The 26,916-nt window shown below is 40.1% G+C and overlaps 1 protein-coding gene across 1 annotated transcript in view; it reads right to left on the reverse strand.

Annotated features, from left to right (window-relative positions):
• Positions 1 to 9,158: 9,158 nt before the first annotated feature.
• The window catches only part of LOC105004557 (heterogeneous nuclear ribonucleoprotein U-like protein 2), a 43,118-nt gene continuing 25,360 nt past the window's right edge, over positions 9,159 to 26,916 (reverse strand). Inside the window, 4 exon segments of the mRNA XM_010862188.1 lie at positions 9,159 to 9,238; positions 9,777 to 9,837; positions 10,019 to 10,117; positions 10,219 to 10,428. Coding sequence (XP_010860490.1) covers positions 9,159 to 9,238; positions 9,777 to 9,837; positions 10,019 to 10,117; positions 10,219 to 10,428 — 450 coding nt within the window.

Below are 26,916 nucleotides of genomic sequence, written 5' to 3' on the forward strand. Positions count from 1 at the left end.
GGGAGGGATTGGGGGCAGGAGGAGAAGGGGACGACAGAGGATGAGATGGCTGGATGGCATCACTGACTCGATGGACATGAGTCTGAGTGAACTCCGGGAGTTGGTGATGGACAGGGAGGCCTGGCGTGCTGTGATTCATGGGGTCGCAAAGAGTCGGACACGACTGAGCAACTGAACTGAACTGAACTGAAAGACTTCCCTAGGTGGAAGATATCATTAAGTTTTATTACTGACTAATTGATATCACTTTCAACTTAAATCACAAATATTTCATGTCTGTTGGTTTAGTATCTTATTCTAAGCACACATTTTATCTCTTGAAAAGAGCCTGATTCTAGGAAGTAAAAATGAACAAAGGAAAAATTGAACTGTGAGTTGGTATCATCTCGTTTTCTCCCAGAAAACGAAACTGATGAGTTTATGCATTGTTTTCACTTTACTCCTAAAATTGCATTTGCTTTGCTTTTAAAGTCTTCCCAAGTATGTATTTGCACATAGCATTTTTATTACATCAACTTTTTTAAGATTTATTTTTAAATTTAGTTGTTTGTTTATTTTTGACCGTGCTGGGTCTTCATTGCTGCACACGGGCTTTCACTAGTTGTGACGATCAGGGGCTACTCTTTATTGAGGGCATAGGCTTCTCACTGCAACGGCCTCTTTTGTTGTGGAGCACAGGCTGTAGGCATGAGGTCTTCAGTAGCTGTGGACCGCAGGCTCCAGGGCGCAGGCTCAGTAGTTATGGCACACAGGCTTAGTTGCTCCGAGGCACGTGGTATCTTCCCAGACGAGGGATCGAACCCGTGTCCTCTGCTTTGGCAGGCAGACTCCTAACAGCTCGATCACCAGGAAAGCCCTATTATATCAACTGTGAGGTTTCGCAAACTGTTATCAAACTTCCACTAAAGTGGGAGTCTAATTTTTGAGAAAGTTCATTTAAGTTTTGATAAAAGACACCTGCTCATCTTAGCCTCTTGTGGTCTCCCATTGTTTTTTTTTACAGAAAATATGATAAACATATTTGAATTTCTTCTTTTGGCCTCAGAGTAAATAATTCTGGCCACAGATATAGAACAGAAAAATAATCTGAGCATTTCTTCTCTCCTTTATTTACACTCTTCTTGGTTTCTCTTCATTTGTATGTGGTTAACTGTTGATCTAGACCTAAATCAGATTTCTGCTTCCGACATCCAAAATCTGAGTTTAAGTAACTCAGTTTTTATTAGAAAACAATGAAACAAACTCATACTTGTTACATATATTTCTGTTTGATTTTTTATTGACTATGCAAGCAGTAACTTGAAGAAAATGGTTCTTTGAATAAATGCATCCATGTCAGACTCAGCTAATCCAATAAATTTTTTTAAATTAAAATTTAAAATGATTAACATGAATGCAAGAATGTCAGTTTACTTTAGAAGAGAGAAGTTTTATAGATAATGAAATGGAGGTTGTTTGTGGTTCAAGTGGAAAAACTTAAAACTTTAGAAATAGATTATCTGTAAGTTAGATAATGTTGTGATATGCTATATTACCTTTAGGACATAATGTACCTTATCTGATCTTCCATTCCTGGATTTGGAAAAAGGAAGCAATGGAACATGATTCATAGGGTTGTTTGGGTATTATAGAATTTGGACACATGAGGCACTCAATGAGTAATTATTTATTTCTCATTTTTCAAACTTCTGTTATGAAACTTTGTCTTTTTCATAAAACCATTACATCATGTGCCTATATCTGTCCATACGAGGTTGCAGCCTTGAAGTGGCCTGTGGGAAGTGTCAAAAGTTCAACAATTTGGTAAAATTATATGAGGACATTTATGATTCTAGGCAGTATTACTCATGTACTCTATTTTAGTGATGAGCAGCATAAACAGTCATAAATGTTCACGCTGGGCAGGATGCACTGGAAATGCGCTGTGGTGGCCTGAATTAAGCACTCTGTCTCACTGCTAGCTAATGCGACAGCAATACCACACAGTGCTCACAGTCACTGCGTTGGGAACATTACTTTCAGTGGGAATGACTGAAGACATTGTGGGCCACTGATACATCTTGTGAGAAACTGCAGGGAATTTCCTGAAATTAACATGAGTCACCACTACACAAAGTAAATAACAAAATTATATTTTTCCTAGTAGCTTTAGCAGGTGCTAGGGACCTTCCTTTGGTCCACTTTGCTTTGGAACCTGGCTCCTTGCCATGCCTTAGCTCTGAATTTCCTTTGGAATTATATCTTTTAGTACTTTTTTAGGGTCATAAAGTTATCATTTGATGCTATGGGTGTTGGTGAATAAATAAAAGAACCTCTGCCGATGGTAACAATGCTTAGCAACTACAGGAAGGAGAACGTTGTATTCTAAGGGTCTCTGCACTTGGTTGTAGATATGGCTAATGGAAATCAGCAGCATATACTAATCCCTAAGCCCAGAGTTGTCTGTCTGTGAAATTGAAGCAGAAAAGAATTGATGAGCTAACCAAAACAAAATTTCAACTGTTTCTAAAAGGGGCAATGGAAAATAAAGTTCTCGGTAATGATATAGTAGAAAAAGTGCATTCAGACCTTACTGTGTGACCGATGGCAAGTCTGTTCACCTCCCTGATTATGTGCTTTCTCACCTGGAAAAAGAGCGTTAACAGAGTATAGAGAAAGCTAAATGAGGTAATGTGTATGAAACACTTAGACTGGCACATGTTAAATACTCAGTAAATGTTGGTATATGGCTTTCTATTGATGGGCAGTCACATAGAGCATTATCTTACTTTTGTTTATTAACTTCCCAGAGGGTAGATGGTCTCAAGTGGTAAGGTAGTAAAACAGAGAAGAGCATAAGGGGAGGGGAAAATAAATCTCTAAGGTGATGATAGTTTGGGGAAAGCCATTCTTCTTAGTGCACTAAATCAGTTCCAGCCTAAGGTGGCAGTTTATCCAGCCACATAACTCATGCTGTCCAGTTGGATGTAACAGAAAACGTTTAATGGGCTGTGATACAGTGAGGCATGCGAGCTCTGAAAAGTTGAGTTAGACATGAGAAAATGTTTTAGTACAATGACAGTGTAAGCACAGGCGTTTAACTCTTTTATCCATCACAATCTCCTCAACTCAGGTACACACACACACACACACACACACACAGACTTCCAGAATCCTAGGGAAATAACCTGTATTAGTTCAGTTCTGGAGCCTGTAATATGTCACATCTGACATTGACAGGAAATGACAAGGGATTTGGATCAGGTAGAATGCAGATAGGCTTGAGTGAAGGAACACTTGAAGGGCAGTGTCATACAACCCTCTGAAAGAACAGCATCTTTAGGACTACATGGAGTCTTTGAAGAGCTCCCTACAAACCTCTCCTTACCTCAAAAGGACAAAAACAGACAATGCTTCAGGGATAGGTTGCCAGATAAAATACATGATGCCAGATTAAATTTAACTTTCTGCTAAACAACATATTTTTTTCCTTTGTATGTCTCATGTAATATCCAAGACATATGCAAAAACAAAAAATATCTGAAAGTCAGTCAAATTTATTTGAGCATGCTGTATTTTTATTTACCAAATCAAGCAGCCCTATTCATGGGGCCACTACAAACAAAGCTTGGGGTGGCACTCTGGCCCAGGTACCTGGGATAGACTGTTGTTGTTCAGCTGCTCAGTCATGTCCCACTCTTTGTGACCCCATGGACTGCAGCATGCCAGGCCTCCCTGTCCATCACCAACTCCCAGAGCTTGAGCAAACTCATGTCCATCGAGTCGGTGATGCCATCTAACCATCTCATCCTCTGTCATCTCCTTCCCCTCCTGCCCTCAGTCTTTCCCAGCATCTGGGTCTTTTCTAATGAGTCAGCTCTTTGCATCTGGTGGCCAAAGTATTGGAGCTTCAGCTTCAGCATCAGTCCTTCTAGTGAATATTCAGGACTGATCTCCTTTAGGAGGAACTGGTTGATCTCCTTGCAGTCCAAGGGATAGACAGAGGTTAGACATTTATTCACCATGTTCTGAGCAAGAGGCCATGTCAGAACAGGAAAAAAGCAAAAAAGCAAAGTTTTGCAAAGAGGAGGGAAACTCCCTGTTGAAAGTGCCCTGTTTCCTTTCTCCCAAGACTGAATGTTCTCTGAACAGTTATTGTAACTATAGAGTAAACATAATCTCCCTTGATATAAAGGTTTATCTCATAATCTCCCTTGATATCATAATCTCCCATGATATAAAAGTTTCAGACTGAACCAACTGCAGACGTAATTTTTCAGGGTTTACCATGAGTTATTATCGGGTAACCATGGACCTCATCTTATAAGACGGAGCAAAAAAAAAAAAGACTAAAACACAAAAGTCCATTTTGAATAATTACTGAATTCCATGATGGGGTCTCTTAGTAACACAATTTATACTAAAAAAAAAAATCATATTAGTGAAGCAGAAGGTAAACTTAAGAACTATTTTTAAAACTTACAGGTAAAAGGATAAAAACTATAAGACTTAAGTATAGATTCAGGACATCCAATATTTGCAGAACTGACATTCTAGGAATCAGAGAACTGAAATGGACTGGAATGGGTGAATTTAACTCAGATGACCATTATATGTACTACTGCAGGCAGGAATCCCTCAGAAGAAATGGAGTGGCCATCATGGTCAACAAAAGAGTCTGAAATGCAGTACTTGGATGCAATCTCAAAAATGACAGAATGATCTCTGTTCATTTCTAAGGCAAACCATTCAATATCACAGTAATCCAAGTCTATGCCCCAACCAGTAATGCTGAAGAAGCTGAAGTTGAACGGTTCTATGAAGACCTACAAGACCTTTTAGAACTAACACCCAAAAAAGATGTCCTTTTCATTATAGGGGACTGGAATGCAAAAGTACGAAGTCAAGAAACACCTGGAGTACCAGGCAAATTTGGCCTTGGAATATGAAATGAAGCAGGGCAAAGACTAATAGAGTTTTGCCAAGAAAATGCACTGGTCATAACAAACACCCTCTTGCAACAACACAAGAGAAGACTCTATACATGGACATCACCAGATGGTCAACACCCAAATCAGATTGATTATATTCTTTGCAGCCAAAGATGGAGAAGCTCTATACAGTCGGCAAAAACAAGACCAGGAGCTGACTGTGGCTCAGACCATGAACTCCTTATTGCCAAATTCAGACTTAAATTGAAGAAAGTAGGGAAAACCACTAGACCATTCAGATGTGACCTACATCAAATTCCTTATGATTATACAGTGGAAGTGAGAAATAGATTTAAGGGACTAGATCTGATAGATAGAGTGCCTGATGAACTATGGAATGAGGTTCATGACATTGTACAGGAGACAGGGATCAAGACCATCCCCATGGAAAAGAAATGCAAAAAAGCAAAATGGCTGTCTGGGGAGGCCTTACAAATAGCTGTGAAAAGAAGAGAAGCGAAAAGCAAAGGAGAAAAGGAAAGATATAAACATCTGAATGCAGAGTTCCAAAGAATAGCAAGAAGAGATAAGAAAGCCTTCCTCAGCAATCAGTGCAAAGAAATAGAGGAAAACAACAGAATGGGAAAGACTAGGGATCTCTTCAAGAAAATCAGAGATACCAAAGGAATATTTCACGCAAAGATGGGCTCGATAAAGGACAGAAATGGTATGGACCTAACAGAAGCAGAAGATATTAAGAAGAGATGGCAAGAATACACAGAAGAACTGTACAAAAAAGATCTTCACGACCCAGATAATCACGATGGTGTGATCACTGACCTAGAGCCAGACATCCTAGAATGTGAAGTCAAGTGGGCCTTTAGAAAGCATCACTACGAACAAAGCTAGTGGCTGCTGCTAAGTCACTTCAGTCGTGTCTGATTCTGTGCGACCCCATAGACAGCAGCCCACCAGGCTCCCCCGTCCCTGGGATTCTCCAGGCAAGAACACTGAAGTGGGTTGCCATTTCCTTCTCCAGTGCGTGAAAGTGAAAAGTGCAAGTGAAGTCGCTCAGTCGTATCTGACTCTTAGTGACCCCATGGACTGCAGCCTACCAGGCTCCTCTGCCATGGGATTTTCCAGGCAAGAGTACTGGAGTGGGTGCCATTGCTGTCTCTGAAAGCTAGTGGAGGTGATGGAATTCCACTTGAGCTATTCCAAATCCTGAAAGATGATGCTGTGAAAGTGCTGCACTCAATATGCCAGCAAATTTGGAAAACTCAGCAGTGGCCGCAGGACTGGAAAAGGTCAGTTTTCATTCCAATCCCAAAGAAAGGCAATGCCAAAGAATGCTCAAACTACCGCACAATTGCACTCATCTCACACGCTAATAAAGTAATGCTCAAAATTCTCCAAGCCAGACTTCAGCAATACGTGAACCATGAACTTCCTGATGTTCAAGCTGGTTTTAGAAAAGGCAGAGGAACCAGAGATCAAATTGCCAACATCCACTGGCTCATGGAAAAAGCAAGAAAGTTCCAGAAAAGCATCTATTTCTGCTTTATTGACTATGCCAAAGCCTTTGACTGTGTGGATCACAATAAACTGTGGACAATTCTGAAAGAGATGGGAATACCAGACCACCTGATCTGCCTCTTGAGAAATTTGTATGCAGGTTAGGAAGCAACAGTTAGAACTGGACATGGAACAACAGACTGGTTCCAAATAGGAAAAGGAGTTCGTCAAGGCTGTATATTGTCACCCTGTTTATTTAACTTATATGCAGAGTACATCATGAGAAACACTGGACTGGAAGAAACACAAGCTGGAATCAAGATTGCCAGGAGAAATATCAATAACCTCAGATATGCAGATGACACCACCCTTATGGCAGAAAATGAAGAGGAACTCAAAAGCCTCTTGATGAAAGTGAAGGAGGAGAGTGAAAAAGTTGGCTTAAAGCTCAACATTCAGAAAACGAAGATCATGGCATCCGGTCCCACCACTTCAAGGGAAATAGGTGGGGAAACAGTGGAAACAGTGTCAGACTTTATTTTTCTGGGCTCCAAAATCCCTATAGATGGTGACTGCAGCCATGAAATTAAAAGACGCTTACTCCTTGGAAGGAAAGTTATGACCAACCTAGATAGCATATTCAAAAGCAGAGACATTACTTTGCCAACAAAGGTCGGTCTAGCCAAGGCTACGGTTTTTCCTGTGGTCATGTATGGATGTGAGAGTTGGACTGTGAAGATGGCTGAGAGCAGAAGAATTGATGCTTTTGAACTGTGGTGTTGGAGAAGACTCTTGAGAGTCGCATGCTGCGATTCATGGGTTCGCAACGAATCAGACATGACTGAGTGACTGATCTGATCTGAACCTCATATAGAAACAGCAGTCATATGGTGCAAAGTAATAGACGAGGGAAAAGTAGAACACTTTTCTGGGATGGAAAAAAACGTATTCAGTCACAGATCTAATGAAGGAAAAGCTTCAAGAAACTAAAAAGAGCCTTGGTGCTGCTGGTTTCTTTTTCAAAAATAAACATAAAATATTATAAGTATTCATACACACACACACAAATAGCTACTAATTAAACACCAAAAACTAAGCTGCTCTTACTTTTCCTTAAAGCAATGTTTGAGGTAGTAATCATCCATAGTGCTCTGGGGTTTAATACAAGAATTCTGTACCCAGAGCTTCCTGCAATAAGGGCAAAGAAAGACATTCTCAGACATGCAAGTTCTAAGAAATTATACCACCCACATACCTCTTCTAGAATAGTTAATTGAAAATATTTTCAAGCTAACTAACAGAAGAAACAATGCAATTTGGAAAATAGAAAAGTTATTATGTGAGATTAAAAGTAAGCAGTGAAACCAGATAAACACAGTTAAACCTAAATGATTATTTCCTAATGTGGTATTAAAGTTTAACGCAAGTATCAGACATTACACTAGAAAAGACAATGCTGCTGCTAAGTCGCTTCAGTCATGTCTGACTCTGTGCGACCCCATAGACGGCAGCCCACCAGGCTCCCCCGTCCCTGGGATTCTCCAGGCAAGAACACTGGAATGGGTTGCCATTTCCTTCTCCAATGCATGAAGGTGAAAAGTGCAAGTGAAGTCGTTCAGTCGTGTCCGACTTTTCACGACCCCATGGACTGCAGCCTACTAGGCTCCTCCATCCATGGGATTTTCCAGGCAAGAGTACTGGAGTGGGGTGCCATTGCCTTCGGAATATGCTAACCTTCTCCAGAAAAGACAATAGAATGCATTAAATCATTAATTTTTTAAGTATAACCTGTGTATAAATCCTATATTCTATAAATTAAAAAATGAAGAATTAGCAGCTTTATAAAAGTAATAGGATAAAATGTTTCATTTTACACAGGATGGAAATCTAATTTATTATGACTATAAAATGGCCTAAATTTTGTTTAACTATAAGTGAATTCACTAATAAACTGAAAATAGAAAATATATTTCAATCTGGTAAAATTAGCTTCTGAAACTGAGAAAAATATGTAAAAAAATACATTATCAAAGTATTAATGTTGTCAAAGTTTGTGGGTTAAAAAAGTAGTTCAGTCCAATACTGTCTGTAAGAAGGATGGTAATCTCCATTGTCCTAACAAGTAAAAAATCTAAATAGAATTTTTTTTTCTTTTTCAGTTCATAAGAGAAGGGAAGACACGGGGACACAGGGCAAAATGTTGTCTGAAGATTAGAAAGACTGAAAGACAACTGCACACACGGAGTTGTAGCTTCCTAGAACAGATTCATGAGTGGAAATTGCCATGGGAACCATCATAGGGGTAGCAAAACCAGAGTGTAATTGATGAATTTCTGGCAGCTTAGTGGGGCCATGGTCATAGGAAAGACTCACAACACGAGGTTTACCTCCATGCGTCTGACCAGGTTCCCATAGCAAATATCAAAAAACCCCCTTGGGCTTCTGATTGATTCACTAAGTTGTGTCTGACTTGTGGCAACCCTGTGGACTGTAACCCATCAGGCTCTTCTGTTCATGAAATTTCCCAGGCAAGAATACTTGAGTGGGTTGCCATTTCCCTCTCCAGGCTGGTCTTCTGATTGGGGGAGAGTAAATGAACCCTCTGGAATATACCAGAGCGTTGGGTCCTTCCTAGCAAGTTGTACTCTCAGGGGAAATCAATTAACCAGAGTATAACCTGCCTGAGGTACAGCTGACTCTTAAACAACACAGGTTTGAATTGTTTAGGTCCACTTATAGGTAGACTGTTTCAATAAATCCATTGAAAAAATTTTGTAGCAATTTAAAAAAATCCACAAAAAGCTTCACATAGCCTAAAAATATCAAAAAATAAGAAAAAAGTCATGTCATGAATGCATAAAATATATGTAGACATACATATAGCATACAAAATACATATTGTTTATGTTAGTGGTAAGGTTTCTTCTGGTCAATAGTAGGCTATTAGTAAAGTTCTAAGGAATGAAAATTATATGTGGAATTTTGACTGTGCAAAGGTTCAGCACCCCTAACCCCCATGTTACTGTTATTCAAGGGTCAACTGTATAATCAAAGTTTAAATGACCAAGGGAAAGGAAATACCCAACTTCAACACATTCTAGCCATCCTGTTCCACCTAAGGGTAGGAGGGGCGGGGGGTCGGGGAGACCGGAGAAACATTTGTCTAGAGGTACAGGATTTACTCAAAGGCTGAGACCAAATTATAGAGCTACAGAATACTCCCCTATCTCATCACCATGTTACTAAAGCCCTATTTATAGAAGTTTCTTTATACAGTATATCCAGGTATCAATAAAAAAATATATAAAGTTTACTGACCAAAATGGCAGAGTAGGAAAACCCTGAGCATACCTCCTTCTACAGGCACACCATAGTCATAACAATTTACAGGGCAACTATCAACGAGAGTGACCTGAATTCATGGAGACAAGATTTTCCACAACGAAGCATAAAAAGAAGGGACAATGAGACATGTAGAAGGGGAGGAAGCACAGTGTAGTCAAAACCTACCACGCCGGGTAGGCAAACCACAACGAGGGGCCTAATCACAATTACGGACGTTCTCCCCAGGGGATGAGGGATCAGAACCCTACATAGGGGTCACCAGAGCAGGGGTCCTGCATCATGAAGCTAAGGGCCAGAGCATCTGGCTTAGAAGACAACCTGTGATCGTATATGGGAGAGCTGAAGGTCTGTAGGAAACAGACACTTTGTTCTTAAGGACAAATGTAAAATCTTGCATTACCTGAGTTCCAGCACAGAGGCAGTAATTTGAAAGAAGCCTGGGTCATACCCACTTGCTAATCTCGAAGAAGCCTCCCAGAAAGGCAAAGAGCCACTGCGACTCCCTCCAGAGATGTAAACACGGGTAGCAGCTGTTTTGCGGAGCTTGTTCTATCAGGACACCACTGGAGCAGCAAGTTCCATTTGGTGGTACTCCTCCCTGTAGCCTGTAAACACTGGAGCCCATCTCTACCAGCCGACCAGTTAGTACCCAGGCCAGCTACCCCAGAGTCGAAGCATTCAGTCTCATTGGGACCCAACACCCTCACCAGTGGTTTGGCACCAGCCCTAGGCTCTCACGAGGCCTCCGGTGAGCTGCCTCAGGATCTGGCATTACCTACCAGGTCACCAAAACGTGGGACCCAGCCAGGCCCTGGGACCGTCAGGCTACATAGCCAGCTGTGTTGGAACCTGTGACTCCCAGCAGCAAGGCAGCCCCAGCCCTCAGACCCCCTGGGCCAGGAACAAGCTGCCCCAGGACCTGTGGGCCCACAACCAACCATACCTGGATGCAGCCCCACCCACCAGTGGGTTAGCACCAACTCTGGAACCCCCGGCCCCTGCAGTCAACCTTAACAGGAGGCAGCCCCAACCATCAACAGGCTGACACCAGTTCCAGGACTCCCCCTGACTTGTGGCCAACTGTACCAGGATCCAGCCTTGCCTGACAGCAGTCAACAGTCTCCACCCAAGGCAGGGCCCGGCTTCTACTGCAATATCTGGCCCCACCACCACAGAAGCACTGACTCAGCCCATGTAGGGAGCACTCCTAGATCTTATAGCTCCAGAAACCAGACAGAGTGTGCAGTTGGGCCCTGGAAGACCTCTCTTACATAAGGTCACTTCATCAAGACCAGGAAACACAGCACACCTGCCTACCACATACAAATAAACACAGAGCAGTGGGAAAAACGAGGTGACAAAGGAATGTGTTCCAAACAAAAGTAAAAGATAAAATCTCAAAGAACTGAGAGGAGGCAAGTAATCTACCAAATAAGGAGTTCAAGATAATGATAATAAAATACTCAATGAACTATGGAGAAGAATGGATAAACACAGCTAAAAGTTTAACAAAGAGATACACCAGAATTACTAATATTTACAGAGAAATTGGGCTTCCCAGGTGGCACAAGTGATAAAGATATGTCCCCTGCCAATGCAGGTGACATAAGAGATGTGGGTTGGATCCTTGGATCTAGAAGATCCCCTGGAGGAGGTCATAGCAATCCGCTCTGATATTTTTGCTTGGAGAATTCCATGGACAGAGGAGCATGGCAGGCTACAGTTCATAGGGTCACAAATAGCTGGACATGACTGAAGAGATTTAGCATGCATGCACAGAGAAATTATTAATGAAAAAGACCTGAAACCATCAGAAAACATCTTCTACAACTTAAGATATAAAGAAAGAACCACAATGAGATGTGTAGCATTTGAAGAGACACAATGTAATTCAAGACCATACACCAGGGAGGGCAACATGCAAAACAGGAAGATAATTACAATTGCAGAAGTTCTCCTTAAGAATCAGGGATCTAAGCCCCACACTGGGTTCCCCAAACTGAGAGTCTTGCACTGGAAAGATGAACACCCAGAACCTGGTTTTAAAGACCACTGGGACTTAAGTTTGGGAGAGCAAGAAGACTACAGGAAATAAAGGTTCCACTCCTAAAAGGTGCACACAAAAATCTTTGGGTACCAACCCTGCCCATTAGTGAGCTGGCCCTAACCCTAACCCAATGTTAATTGGGGCCAGTCTCACCACCAGTGGACAGGAGCTGGACCCAGGACACCCCGGATCCCACTGTGTCCACAGCGGCTAATACCAGTTCTAAGACCACCAGGACCCTGGAACTAGAGACCTTGGACCAGGATCTTCCCAACAATGAGCCAGCACTAGACACTGGATGCCATGGACACTGGTCCCACACACCAACAGGCCAAAACCAACTCTGAATCCCTGAGGTCACGAAGGCAGGAACTCTAGGCTCTGGCTCCATCCCATAGTAACTTGCATTAACCCCGGGAAACCCTGGACCAAGAACCTGCCCTCTGATGGATGGATGGCAGCTCTGGAACCCTAGGCTCTACATTCAGAGACCCCAGTATCCAGCTCTGCACACCACTGGGCAGGCTCCAGCCCTAGTCCTGGCCCCAAAACCAGTAGGGGGACACCAGCCCCAGGACCACCCCAGCCCTGTAGCCAGCCATGGCAGGCTTCAGCTGTCCCACCACCAGGCTGACACCAGCTTCAAGACACCTCAGCAAGCCACCCCAGGGTCTGGCCACGCTCGCTGTTAGAATGATACCAGCTTTGGGACACATTGGACCAATGGGTAGTAACTAGAACAGGAATCACCCCCACCCCAGGGCTCCATAGCCAATCACCTCATAGCCCAGCCCTACCCACCAGAACTTGGTGACCTCTTCACAAGAAGAGGCTTTGCAACCAATCAGAACAGGGATGAGCCATACCTCTAAGACAGTCCATCACAGTAAAAACCCACCACAACAGAGGGTTCATGCAATACACATCAAGGGCACCCCTAGAGCATCTAGGTCTGATGACTGAAGGGGAGTACACTGCTCAGATGCCTAGGACATCTCCTACAAATGGTCATTTTTCCAGGGTCAGGAAACATAACCAACCAACACAATACATAGAAATGAAAACACCAAAATTGGGTGACAGGAAAATGCTCTAAATGAAGGAACAAGATAAAATCTTGGAAGATTTAAGTGAAACGGAGATAAGCAATGTGCAAAGAATTCAAGATAATGATTACAAAGATGCTCAAAGACTCAGAAGAAAATGGAATGAACAGAAGTTAGAAGTTTTTAACAGAGATTTAGAAAATATAAAGAAGAGCCAAGCAGAGATGAAGAATACAATAAATTAAATTTTTAAATGCACTAGAAGAAACCCACAGTAGATTAAATAATACAGAGAAAAAGATCAGCAATCTGGATGACAGAGTAGTAGAAATCACTGAAGCTGAATAGAAAAATGAATAAAGTTAAAAAGAAGTGAACAGTTTTAAGAAACGTCTTGGGCAACATCAAGTGTACTAACATTTCCATTATAGGGCTCCAGAAGGAGGAAAGAGAGGTAAAGGGGAAGAGAACAGCCTCAAAGATTGAAAACAAAGAAGAAATTTTAAAATATCTTGAGACAAATGGAAAAAAAAATACAACAATCCAAAATCTATGGGACATTGCTAAAGCAGTTCTAAGAGGGAAGTATATAGTGATACAAGCTTACATCAGGAAACAAAAAAAAAAAAAATTCTCAGATAGCCTAACCTCTTACCTAAAGGAAATAGAAAAAGAAAAAAATCAACAGTTAGTGAAAGGAAGAAGCAAAAAGGACCAGAGCAGAAATAAATGAAATAGACACTAAGAAAAGATCAATGAAACTAAGCTGGTTGTTAGAAAAGATAAAATTGACAAACCTTTTGCCAGATTCATCAAGAAAGAAGAGAGGAATCAAATCAATAAAATCAGAAATGAAAAAGCATTTGCAACTCACAACATATAAATACAAAATACTGAAACCATATACAAGCTCCTGTTGTCCTTGTCTTTTGAAGTAAAATGCTGACTCAAGAGTTAATGATTGGGAAATGTGAAGACGGAGAAACAAAGAAGAGCTGTTGGGCTAGGGAACTGGTAACAATTTAGACTATAATTCTGCCACACAACAGAATCACCAAACTCCCAGTTTCCTGAAAGGTACAGATAAAGGCCCGACATACATTCCAAAGCAGTTTTTACAGGAAGCAGACCACACTCCAGATGAAAACTGCTGCCCACAAGATCATAGACCCTAAACTAGTTGAAACCAGAAGGTTGATGATGCTTGAAACTTCACCTTGATGCCAACCAATCCAAGAACTCTCAGTGAGCTGATCACACCCTGCTCCTTGAACACTAAAACTCCTCTCTCTTCCCTCCAGAGTGGATCACCCAGTCTTCAGGGCCTTAGCCCACTGTGGTCCCCTTTGCCTGTCAAAGCAATTAAAGCTTCTCTTTACTACTTCACCCAAAACTCTGTTTGTCACCAGTGAACAGAAGCTGAGTTTCTGCAACAGTATCATAAAAGTTTACTCTGAACAACTATTTGCCAGTAAAATGAACAACCTAGAAGTAATGGACAGATTCCTAGGAATCAACAATCTTCACAAAAAAGAAAATACAGACCAAAATCCATGGGTGAAAATAGATTCAAAAATTCTCAACAAAATGTTATTAAACTAAACATACAGTAAAGGGCTCATACATTATGATCAAGTGGGATTTGTTTTAGGGATTCAAAGGTGGTTCAACATCCACAAACCAGTACAGGTTATGCACATTAACAAATCAAAGAATAAAAATCATATGGTTAGCTCAACAGATGCAGAAAAAGCTCTTAAGAAAATTCAGTATACTTTTGTGACAAAACTCTCAACAAACTGGATACAGAGGGAACATACCTCAATATAATAAAGGCCATATATGATAAGCCTTTCCATGATAAGGTCCATGGAAAAATTGTCTTCTGCAAAACTAGTCCTCAGCATCACAAAGGTTGGGGACCAGTGCTCTACAGCATAATGCGTACGGTCAACAATATCATAACTCTGCATGGGGACAGGCGTTTATTAGATATATCATGTTGTTCATTTCATAAAGAACTGTATGTAAATGTCAAATCATCATGTGGTGCATCTAAAACTAACAATATTATACATCAACTCCATCTCAATAAAAATTACACACAGCAGAGGACTCCCAACAGTATTATCAGATCAATTCTCCTTTATATTTGAGGGTAAGGTAAAAATGAGAAGCCTATTATTTCTCAATACCACCCGCCTCTACTGGGACTATACCTCTTTGGAGGGAAAAAACACATGGCCTTGCCCTTCACAGCTTTGTGAGCACAGAAAAGCCACCTGAATCCAAGGGCAGGATGAGGTCTGGGAAGGTATATGGATTCTATCTGTTCAGCCCAGCCCCAATCTCTCTGTATCCAAGTGTTGAAACAGTTACCTCTTAAGTGCAAGGATTAGAATCATGGAAGTGGTTTTTTTTTTTTTTTGGCATGCAGAGTTCCTGGCCCAATTTCTACATATTAAAAATAGATGCATGGTCTTGAGCAGTTACCGAATTTTTCTGTAATTCAGTATCCCCATCTGAAAAATTAAGGTAATGACAGTTTCTGTTATTGGGTTGTTTGAGGATTATAAAGAGTTTTTTTCTTTCACTTCTTCAAATTATTGTTTTCATATAAAGCTACTTATGAGCTATTAATGTTTAATAATGGATTTAAATTTTTTATGATCATTTATTTCATTTAAATTTTGAAAAGACTTTCCTATTTCATCATTTGCTCACATATATCATTGAGACTGTTGGTTTTCCTCTTCGGTCTCGGACTCTAAATTTTAAATACAAATCACGGGACCATCTTTGAAAGCTGTTTTAAGATAATTCATAGTCAAGTGGAGGTTCCCTCAGGACTGGCTGTCTTTCTCGATGCTGGACCTCAGATCTGTGCTATTTTTCCAGCAAAACCTGCTTCTGGGTGATCACGAGTCGGGCAGTGCAATTTGACCTGGTCACGGCTGAAACGCACTGCTAAGAAGTAATAGGTAATTCGACTTAATTTGGCCTGAGCCTCTCATCAGCTGAGATGAGATTACCAATTGAGGACAATTATGGAGGGTGATTCGGTGCTTCTGACCTACAGTCAGCTGGAGGCTGGAGTTGGATCATCTCACCTATGAAATTTCCCGAAGGACTTCCAGATAATGATTTTAAATGCTAATTACTACATGTAGTCAATGCTCTGATAAAATTGAAAGCATTTTGATTTATGATGGATATTAAGTAAGAGCAAGAATTAAACCCAGTAGATTTAAAGGATTGAAACATACTCAGAAAGCTTGGGCACAAAAACTGCAAAGCCCCTCCTTTTCAATAGTTGTATTTATTTCAGCTCAAAAACATTTTCTACATATTACTGTCAGTAATATCACTGTAGAAATGGACCTGATTCCATCCAAATCTGCAGTTTTTTCTTTTTTGTTAAATATACATAAATATCTTCTCCAACTTGGCAGCAATTCTGGCACAGTCAGAAATAGGATGAGCTCCTCTGTAGGAAATTTGAGTGTTTAGGGAGGCCCAGTTCTGAGCTAAACAGAATTTGAAAGGCAAGGCCAGTCTTTGGAAAGTTCTTCCTGAATCTACCTAGCTGAAAGCACACCAAAGGATCCACAGATGGAGACCAAGACTTTCTAGCCTCAGATTCACCCTGCCCTAAGCTGGCCCTTTATACCACATATTCACACATCAGAGCTGTGAGATGAGCCTGGGCATGGTGTCAAGACAAATGGAATTCAATGAAATTCTGGCCACTTTTGCCCTGTTAACGTGCTCAATTTCTTAACATCTATAAATTCCAGCTTCTGTAAAAATGAGGATTATAGTACTAATTCTTTTTTTTTTTATTTTATTTTTAAACTTTACATAATTGTATTAGTTTTGCCAAATACAAAATGAATCCGCCACAGGTATACATGTGTTCCCCATCCTGAACCCTCCTCCCTCCTCCCTCCCGATACCATCCCTCTGGGTCGTCCCAGTGCACTAGCCCCAAACATCCAGTATAGTGCATCGAACCTGGACTGGCAACTCGTTTCATACATGAAGAAACCAGAAGGGAAAGAGACATGTGTACCCCAATGTTCATCGCAGCACTGTTTATAATAGCCAGGACATGGAAGCAACCTAGATGTCCATCAGCAGATGAATGGATAAGAAAGCTGTGGTACATATACACAATGGAGTATTACTAAGCCATTAAAAAGAATACACTTGAATCAGTTCTAATGAGGTGGATGAAACTGGAGCCTATTATACAGAGTGAAGTAAGCCAGAAGGAAAAACATAAATACAGTATATTAACGCATATATATGGAATTTAGAAAGATGGTAACAATAACCCTGTGTACGAGACAGCAAAAGAGACACTGATGTATACAACAGTACTAATTCTTCATACAGTTGTTACAAACACTATATGAGTTAAGTGCCTAACACAGAATGAATATTCAATGTATACAAACAAAACCATTCTTCCTTCAGGAAGAGCCAGGATACCTGAGTTTGAGTTTTGGTTTTGCCGTTATATATTCTCGCACAGTAATATTTCAACCTCTAGGTTTCACTTTCTTCATCTTTAAAATGATATGGTAAAGCTACATGAGAGCTATTCAGACTGTTTGAAGGAACTGTTATATTTCACACACACACAAATGCCTCAGAGTGTATGACTCAGGTTTTTCTTTCAAAAAATATTTTTAAAACTATAATAGAGAAATATGTATGTGGAATATGTACACATATTTTACCATATTGATGGAAGCTAATATTGTGTAAACATTCTGCTTTGAACTCGTAAAATTTATTTACCTGATGTCCATTTCAAACAGTGGTGGCCCCCATCAGGCTGCATTTGAAATAAAGGATTCATGACACTACTAAAACATTTTGAATGCCACAGAGCTAATGATCTCAGAGGATCCATTTAGCCTATGATTCCAAATAACTGGTTTTCTTAAGTTCAACCAAATAAAAATAAATACAAATGTTCCTTACCACTCCCTTGGTACACTAGATGTTTCAGTATACTGAATATTTGAAAGTCAGAATCTTCCGCATCTCTCCCAGATGTAAAAGAAATGCTCCCTTAGATCACATTGGATGTTTGTTTAGCTATTTAGTCACAAAGAATATATGTAACATGGCAATTAATGCAGCAGTGCTACCCCAGTTAGAAATCGGAAACAACTAAAAGGTGCAGATGTTTCTTCCTGCATTATTTAAAAATAACAATAACCAGGTAATGACAGTCATCACTGCTCTATGGAAACTGCAGTCTGAATTTCAGTGTAGGATTTGTTTTAAAGGACACTCTGGCCCAGGGTTTCTGCATGATATGAATTATTCTTATTTCCATATACACATGAAAAACAAAGACTATAGAACAATAACTATAAACTCTGAGAAGAATTTACATGTATCCAGCCTGTTGCTTAACTAGTACAAAAGAGAATTGTCATTGTCTTTTAGTGGACATTCTTTAAAAATGAAGTTAGTCTGTCTTTTAGGGACTATTTTCATAAACTAGTCTCTGGTTAAGTCCCTATGGAAAACATATTTCATTTATGAACTCTTTCTATGCCTCTCTGTTTGAATACAAAGGTAATTGATTTTATAAGACCAATTATTTAACAGATTAGTTTATTGAATTAATCTTTAAGATTACCATGTTTTATTTGTTTTCCATGAAGTCTTTCCTTATAAAGTATGAGTATGGAAAAACTGCATATTGCTTTTAAATTAGGGAACTCAATACCCACTTTACACATTTCACTTTCTTGAACACACACCAGTACATAATACAATTCATCTTGTTTCTGTCTCTGACTTTAAAAAATTGTATTATTAGATATGCATTGTCAGCAGGGTTTTGACAATGGAAAAAGAGAATTCTATCTGTTTGAAAATGAAAGGAAAAGGTTTCTATTGATATGTCCAGGAGAGTGAGACCAGTTCAGTTTTGAAGTTTCATGACACAAAATGTACTAGAAAATCAGAAAACTTAAAATATCATGGAAACATCACTACTTGGAAAGCCTTCTGGGAATGGTGAAGACTATCATCTATGAAGTATTGTGTTGCTGCTTATCCTAAAATTTTGGAAGACTGAAGAAAGCGTGTTAGCATACAAGTCAACATTTAATTATGACTTTGGGTAAAGCCATATAAATTATATGAGAAAGACACAATTTTTTGTTATTGTTCAGTCATGAAGTTGTGTCCAACTCTTTGTGACTCCGTGGACTGAAACACACCAGGGTTTCCTGTCCTTCACCAATTCCTGGACTTTGTTCAAACTCATATCCATTGAGCTGGTAATGCCATCCAGCCATCTTATCCTCTGTTCCTCCCTGCCATCAAACTTTCCCAGCATTAGGGTCCTTTCCAATGAGTTGGCTCTTTACATGAGGTGGCCAAAGTATTGGTGCTTCAGCTTCAGCATCATCCTTCCAATGAATATTCAGGGTTGACTCTCTTTTGGACTGACTGGTTTGATTTCCTTGCTGATCAAAGGACTCTCAATAGTCTTCTCCAGCACCACAGTTTGAAAGCATCAATTCTTTGGTGCTCAGCCTTGTTTATTATGGTACAACTCTCACATCCATATATGATTACTGAAAAAAAAATAGCTTTGACTATATGCACCTTTGTCAGCAAAATTATGTCTCTGTTTTTTAATATTCTCTCTAGGATTTTCATAGCTTTTCTTCCAAGGAGCAAGCGTTTTTTAATTTCATGGCTGCAGTGACTGTCCACAGTGATTTTGGAGCCCAAGAAAATAAAATCTCTCACTGTTCCCATTGTTTCCCCATCTATTTGCCATGAAGTGATGGGACCTGATGCCATAGTCTTAGTTTTTTGAATGTTTAGTTTTAACCCAACTTTTTCATTCTCCTCTTTCCCTTCATCAAGAGACTCTTTAGTTCCTCTTTGTTTTCTGCCTTAAGGGTGGCATCATCTGCATATGTGAGGTTATTGATATTTCTCCTGGCAATCTGAATTCCAGCTTTTGAGTCACCCAGCCCAGTGTTTCTCATGGTGTACTTTGCAGAGGGTCTTCCCAGGTGGCACAGTGGTAAAGAATCCAATTGTCAATGCAGGAGACGCAAGAGACCCAGATTCTATTTGCATATAAGTTAAATAAGCAGGATGACAATATATAGCCTTAACATATTCCTTTCCCAATTTTGAACTAGTCCATTGTTCCATGTCTGGTTCTAACTGTTGTTTCTTGACATACAAGTTTTTCAGGAGGCAGGTGAGGTGGTATGATATTCCCCTCTCTTTAAGAATTTTCCACATTTTTTGTGATCTACACAGTTAATTACCTTAGTTAAATACTGCTGCTAAGTCACTTCAGTCGTGTCCAACTCTTAGCGACCCCATGGACTGTAGCCTACCAGGCTCCTCCGTCCATGGGATTTTCCAGGCAAGAGTACTGGAGTGGGGTGCCATTGCCTTCTCAGAGTTAAATACTAGATACTTCTAATCCACAAACTTTCAAGTTTTCCTATGATATGAGGATCATTTGCAACAGTTGTACAAGCCAATAAAGGTTTCCAAAGATATATTGAACACACTATGTATCAAAATATGTAAACAAACTCACAAATCTTGAAAGCACTTATGGTGAAAGTGAAGGAAAGTGAAAGTGAAGGTCGCTCAGTTGTGTCTGACTCTTTGTGACCCCATGGACTATAGAGTCCATGGAATTCTCCGGCCAGAATACTGGTGTGGGTAGCCATTCCCTTCTCCAGGGGGTCTTCCCAACCCAGGGATCAAACCCAGGTCTCCCGCATTGCAGGCGGATTCTTTACCAGCTGAGCCACCAGGGAAGTCCATCATGAAGGCTCAATTAATAGTCATGTGACTTAAGTCTGCTCAGCTGTAGATCCAATACTAGCTGTTCTCTGCCTCTGAGAATATGGTAAATTTTGGAATGGAACAGGGGAAGAATTGGAGGACAGGCATATTCTGGGGGAAAATGAGGTAGAAGAATTCGTTCCACAAAAGATACTGAAGATACTGCCATTCTATCCCTAGTTTCTCCCACCCTGCTCCTTGCCAGAAATTTCCTCTGTGAGACACATGAGATCACAGTAGCCCCAGCTTTTTGATTGTTTGTTGGTTCATTTGTTTATTCTGTGGGGCTTACAGGATCGTGGTTCCCTGACCAGGGGTTGAACCTGGGCTAACACAGTGAAAGCACTGAGTCTTAACCTCTGGACCTTCAGGGAATTCCCTGCGACAGCCCCAGGTATTGAGAAGACTTCCAAGGGTGTTGACCAAAACAAGTATCAGAGTCTCCAACTGTGGCCCCATGAAGAAAGCAACATTATTTTAAAGACACCAGTCCATCTTAAAGGTAATCAGTCCTGAATATTCTTTGGAAGGACTGATGCTGAAGCTGAAGCTCCAATACTTTGGTTATCTGATGCAAAGAACTGACTCATTTGAAAAGACCCTGATGCTGGGAAAGATTGAAGGTGGGAGGAGAATGGGGTGACAGGATGAGATGGTTGGGTGGCATCACCAACTCAATGGACATGAGTTTGAGCAAGCTCCAGGAGTTGGTGATGGACAAGGAAGCCTGGTGTGCTGTGGTCCATGGGGTGGCAAAGAGTCGGACATGACTGAGCAACCGAACTGAACTGAGCTGAACCTACTTGGGGTGACCATCCATCTCAGTTTACCCAGAACCATCATGGCAGTAGCACTCAAAGTTCCACATCCATGGAACCCCTCATTCCTGAAGCAGACCAGAACTGTCACTGCCCGCCATGTTTCTGACCAGGCCTGCCTTTCAATATGACCACAAAGTATGGCCGACCTCTTTTTAACCATGTCTGCTCTTGGGCTGATACTTTCACATGCAAAAGATACATACTCACAAGAGTGTGTATTTGTGATTGTGATAGCGTGATGAATAAAAGGAATGCATTTGGTATTTTAGAAAAGCAGACTCTTGCAGACTCAAAATACAGGTAGCGAAATGATCTGAACTGAGCCACATTTTCTACTTATAGGAAGTATACTCAGGACACACTGAAGCACCACAGATGCACACCTGTGTGTGTGTGTAGGCCCATGTGACCCTTTACCTGAAATGTTCTTTTTTTTTTTTACATTATAGGTACATAATAACTATATCATAGCACAAATGTGATATTGAAAGTACATTACTGTACTAACCTTGAGCTCAGGGTCAAATTTCCTGACTAAACATGTTGCTTATTGCCACTTAAATAACTAAGTGGCAAAGCCTTTGTTTTCTTGGGTTAAATCTGTGTACAATTTCCTGACAAAGAGGATAGAATTAGCTTGAAGGTGAATCTTTGATCAGAAAACATCTGGAGAAAATACACAGACTAGTGAGTAAACAAGTAAGGCTACTCGTAGATGTGGAGTCAAGAAACTAACAAATTGTATTTCTCAGTTGCATAATGATCAGACCTCATCCTGTGAAGGAGGCTAGGTGGATGCTGGGCCTGCTGTTAACAAACTGGACCCGATTTTAGTTTCACACTGTCCTTTTCTGAAGATTATCTTCATTCTCATATGCTTGCAATTTTGTGGTATATAATACCACTGGAGAATGTTAATAGACCCTCATTACTAGAACCACATGTTAGAGATTTGATTTTAACATGTAACATTGGGCTGAATAAATCTGATTATAAGGTAGCCTATTTAAAATTTAAAATCCTAAAAGAGGATGCTATTAAAGTGCTGCACTCAATATAGCAACAAATATGGAAAACACAGTAGTGGCCACAGGACTGGAAAAGGTCAGTTTTCATTCCAGTCCTAAAGAAGGACAATGCCAAAAAATGTTCAAACTACCATACAATTGCACTCATTTCATATGATAGCAAGGATATGCTCAAAATGTTTCAAGCTAGGCTTCAGCAGTGTGTGAACTGAGAACTTCTAAACATACAAGCTAGATTTTGAAGAGGCAGAGGAACCAGAGATCAAATTGCCAGCATTCATTGGATCATGGAAAAAGCAAGGGAGTTCCAGACAAATATCTGCTTCATTGACTACACTAAAGCCTTTGACTCTATGGATCACAACAAACTGTGGAAAATTCTTAAAGAGTTTTATCTCCTGAGAAACCTGTATGCCGGTCAAGAAGCAACAGTTAATAACTAGAGATGGAACAACTGACTGGTTCCCAACTGGAAAAGAAGCACAGCAAAACTGTATATTATCACCCTGCTTATTTAACTTCAGTGTAGAGTACATCATGAGAAATGCCAGGCTGCCTGACTCGCAAGCTGGATCAAGATTGCTGGAAGAAATAGCAACAGTCTTAGATATGCAGATGATACGATTCTAATGACAGAAAATGAAGAGGAACTAAAGAGCCTCTTGATGAAAGTGAAAGAGGAGAGTGAAAAAGCAAGCTTAAAACTCAGCATTCAAAAAACTAAGATCATGGCATCTAGTCTCATCACTTCATGGCAAATAGATGGGGGAAAAGTGGAAACAGTAAGAGATTTTATTTTCTTGGGCTCCAAAACCACTGTGAATGGTGAGCACAGGAACAAAATTAAAAGACACTTGCTCCAGAATAAAAACTATGATAAACCTAGACAATATATTAAAAAGCAGAGACATCACTTTGCTGAGAAAGGTCCCTATAGTCAAAGCTGTGGTTTTTCCAATAGTCATGTATGGATGTGAGAGTTGGACCATGAAGAAGGCTGAGCACCAAAGAATTGATGCTTTTGAACTGTGGTGCTGGAAAAGACTCTTGAGAGTCCCTTGAACAGCAAGGAAATCAAACCAGTCAATCCTAAAGGAAATCAGCCTTGAATATTCATTGGAAAGATTGATACTGATGCTAAAGCTACAATACACTTTGGCCACCTGATGCAAAGAGCCGACTCATTGGAAAGAACTCTGATGCTGGAAAGATTGAAAGCAAAAGGGAAAGGGGGCAACTTAGGATGAGATGGCTAAATAGCATCACCAACTCAATGGACAAGAATTTGAACAAACTATGGGAGATAGTGGAGGACACAGTAGCCTGGCTTGCTATAGTCCATGGGGTTGCAGATAGTCAGATAGGACTTAGGGACTGAACAACAGAAATATTCAGTCAATCAGTTATGCCTAAATTGTGTGCAGTAAAAATCTCCACGTTTACACACAGTTCACACCAATCATCTCCAGTAAGCTTACTAATATTAATGATTTGGTGGAAAAGTTACTCACTTTCATATGGTTGGGACCCCCTTGAAGGATACACAAATTTGTATATGCCATGGTTTTTAGTGGTGCTGTCTTTCTGAATGAGGAGAATTTATACAAAATGGAAGGGCTCTTGGACATTTCTGACTCAAATGGCAGTGGTATAAAGCTCCCTTTGGATAAGAAAATGTTAGCTACCATGCAAAATTCATTGTGCACTTTCCAAAATTCTGGAAAATCTGTGTAACATACTAGAAGACAGGAGGTAACAGGTGGCAAATTTCACAAAGCAAAAAAGACCATACATGAAATGCACTAGGAGATAAGCTTCACTTGTTTATTTTAAAGGTGTATATAAAACATCTACTAAATCCTTGGCATAGTACAAAACACTAAAAATTACCAGGAAATATTTTTGCCTAAATACCTTGTGTTCTAGTAGAGAAGACGGAATATTCTTGATGATAAACAAATTAAAAAAGCATAGATTAGTTGCTATGAGAGTTGAGATGTTAGACTTTCCTTCCTTCCTTTTTTCTTTATTTCTTCCTCTCTCTCTCCCTCTCTCTTTCTTTCTTTTATTCTTCCCTTTCTTCTTCCATTTTTCCTGTTCAGGGTTTCAGGAAAAATTTACTAAAAACTATTTCTGTTTTGTTATGATAAGATAATGTTATATATATGTTTAAAAATCCAGAATAGAAAACCTATTTAATGAAAAAATAAGTCTCAAATTTCTCTCCCTAGAAGCACCTCATTTTTGCCAGTTATTCTGTGTATCTTCAGATAATCAATTTATGGGCAAACATTTGTACATATTTCATCTTTTTCTTTTTATATAAATAGAAGCATCATTTATACACAGTTTTGCCCCTGGTTTTTTTTAATTAATATATTTAAAAACTGTAAGTATATTTAATTAGTATAATTTTAGTATAGAGAAATATCTTTTTGCCATATGTGCTGCAAATATTTTTTCCCAGTTTATCATCTGTCTATAGACTTTGTTTAAGTATTTTTGCCACAAAGAATTTAAAATATTTTATTGGATCAAATTTATCAGTTTTTAAATAACTTCTATTTTAGGGTTTTTTTTAATATAAAGCTTTCTCAAAAAAAAAATAGTAACACCAATTTTGGAATATCTGATCTCTCTTTCCCCACTGATACAAGGTGTCAACAATGTTAGTTTTGGAATTTTCAGGGAAAGAAACGATAAAAGTTTAGGCAGGTGGAATAATATGAAGCAAGGAAGTCTATACCAGCCTTCTGACCCTTCAACCTGCTTCCAATGTTGTATTCCAACTGTTCAGAGAAATTTCCTCTGAAAACAGCCACCAGTCCTGCCACTATAGCACTGAATCAGTCCTATCGGCCAGATGGGGTGGAAACGTCTCCCAGACGTTGTCACAGTCCGTTCTCACAGCAGCTCCAGAGGGCAACTGACTCCAGTGTGGAGGTGAGGAACCTGAGGGAGTGAAGGGCTAAGTAACTTTACTAAGACAGCGTGGTCAGCAGACAGTACAACACAGGCCTGAGCTACTGAGGCAGATTCTGGTTGTGTATCTGCAACATAATGAATAAAATTGATAACTTGGTTCATGTTATATAAGGGAAAAGATGAGCAACAGGGCTAATACCCTGAAAGGAAATAAAAATATCGAGGAATTTGATATCTTTTAATGGAACAGTTACATCCTAAAGGAGATCAGTCCTGGGTGGTTTATTGGAAGGACTGATGCTGAAGCTAAAACTCCAGTCTTTGGGCCACCTCATGTGAAGAGTTGACTCATTGGAAAAGACCCTGATGCTGGGAGGGATTGGAGGCAGGAGGAGAAGGGGGTGACAGAGGATGAGATGGCTGGATGGCATCACCAACTCGATGGACTGGCATGCTGCAGTCCATGGGGTGACAAAGAGTCAGACGCAACTGAGCGACTGAACTGAACTGAACTGAATGTAACGGTGATACACTAAAAGTTGAAGATGAGAGTTACAGTCAGAATGTGAGGCGGAGTAATCCCAGTGCTGACAGGACTCGGGGTTTGGTAACAGGCATAGGTGAACCTCAATAAAAGTGAAAGTTAAACTCGCTCAGTCCTGTCTGAGCGACTCTGTGACTTCTTTGTGACCCCACAGACTGTACAGTCCATGAAATTCTCCAGGTCAGAATACTGGAGTGGGTAGCCTTTTTCTTCTCTGGGGCATCTTTCCAACCCAGGGATTGAACCCAGATCTCCTGCATTGCAGGTGGATTCTTTACCAACTGAGCTATCAGGGAATAATGTCATTTGGATAAGATAAATTCAGGAGGCTTCTTTGAATGATGGAACATTAAAAGAAACTGTGAAGCTTCATAGATTGCCACTGTAAAGGGGGAAGGCTCTGAGTCAGAGAACTTCTGACTGGGGCAGTGAGGTGAAAATGAGGGTATAGCCTGATGATACAAGCCTTGAAAGTGAATACATAGATACACCTTGGGATAAAGGGAGAATGTTCAAGATGAATTCTTTAATGAAATAAGTACTTCATTGAAGAAAATTATGTATAAAAAGATATAGATACATACCACAAGGACTACTGCAATTTTAATAAACACATCTAAACATTTTTCAGTGTCAACAATGATCATTTATTCATCCTAATAACTTTTCCTCTCAAGAGCAGAGTTTGAGTATGTTTTTGCTTCTTTTCTGTTGCTCATCACTAGATTATTATTAATCCTTTCTTGTATTGTGACAGTCCTTAAACTACCCTTCCTCAGTGTGGTGGTTTTAAAACACGTACAGGTCTAATACCTCTTCATCTGAATTTGACCTGGTGTTAACGACTCACTGCTAAAGAAGATAAGGTTTTGAAT

This window comes from Bison bison, unplaced genomic scaffold (genome assembly GCF_000754665.1).
Source record: "Bison bison bison isolate TAMUID 2011002044 unplaced genomic scaffold, Bison_UMD1.0 scf7180017858048, whole genome shotgun sequence".
Lineage (NCBI taxonomy): Eukaryota > Metazoa > Chordata > Mammalia > Artiodactyla > Bovidae > Bison > Bison bison.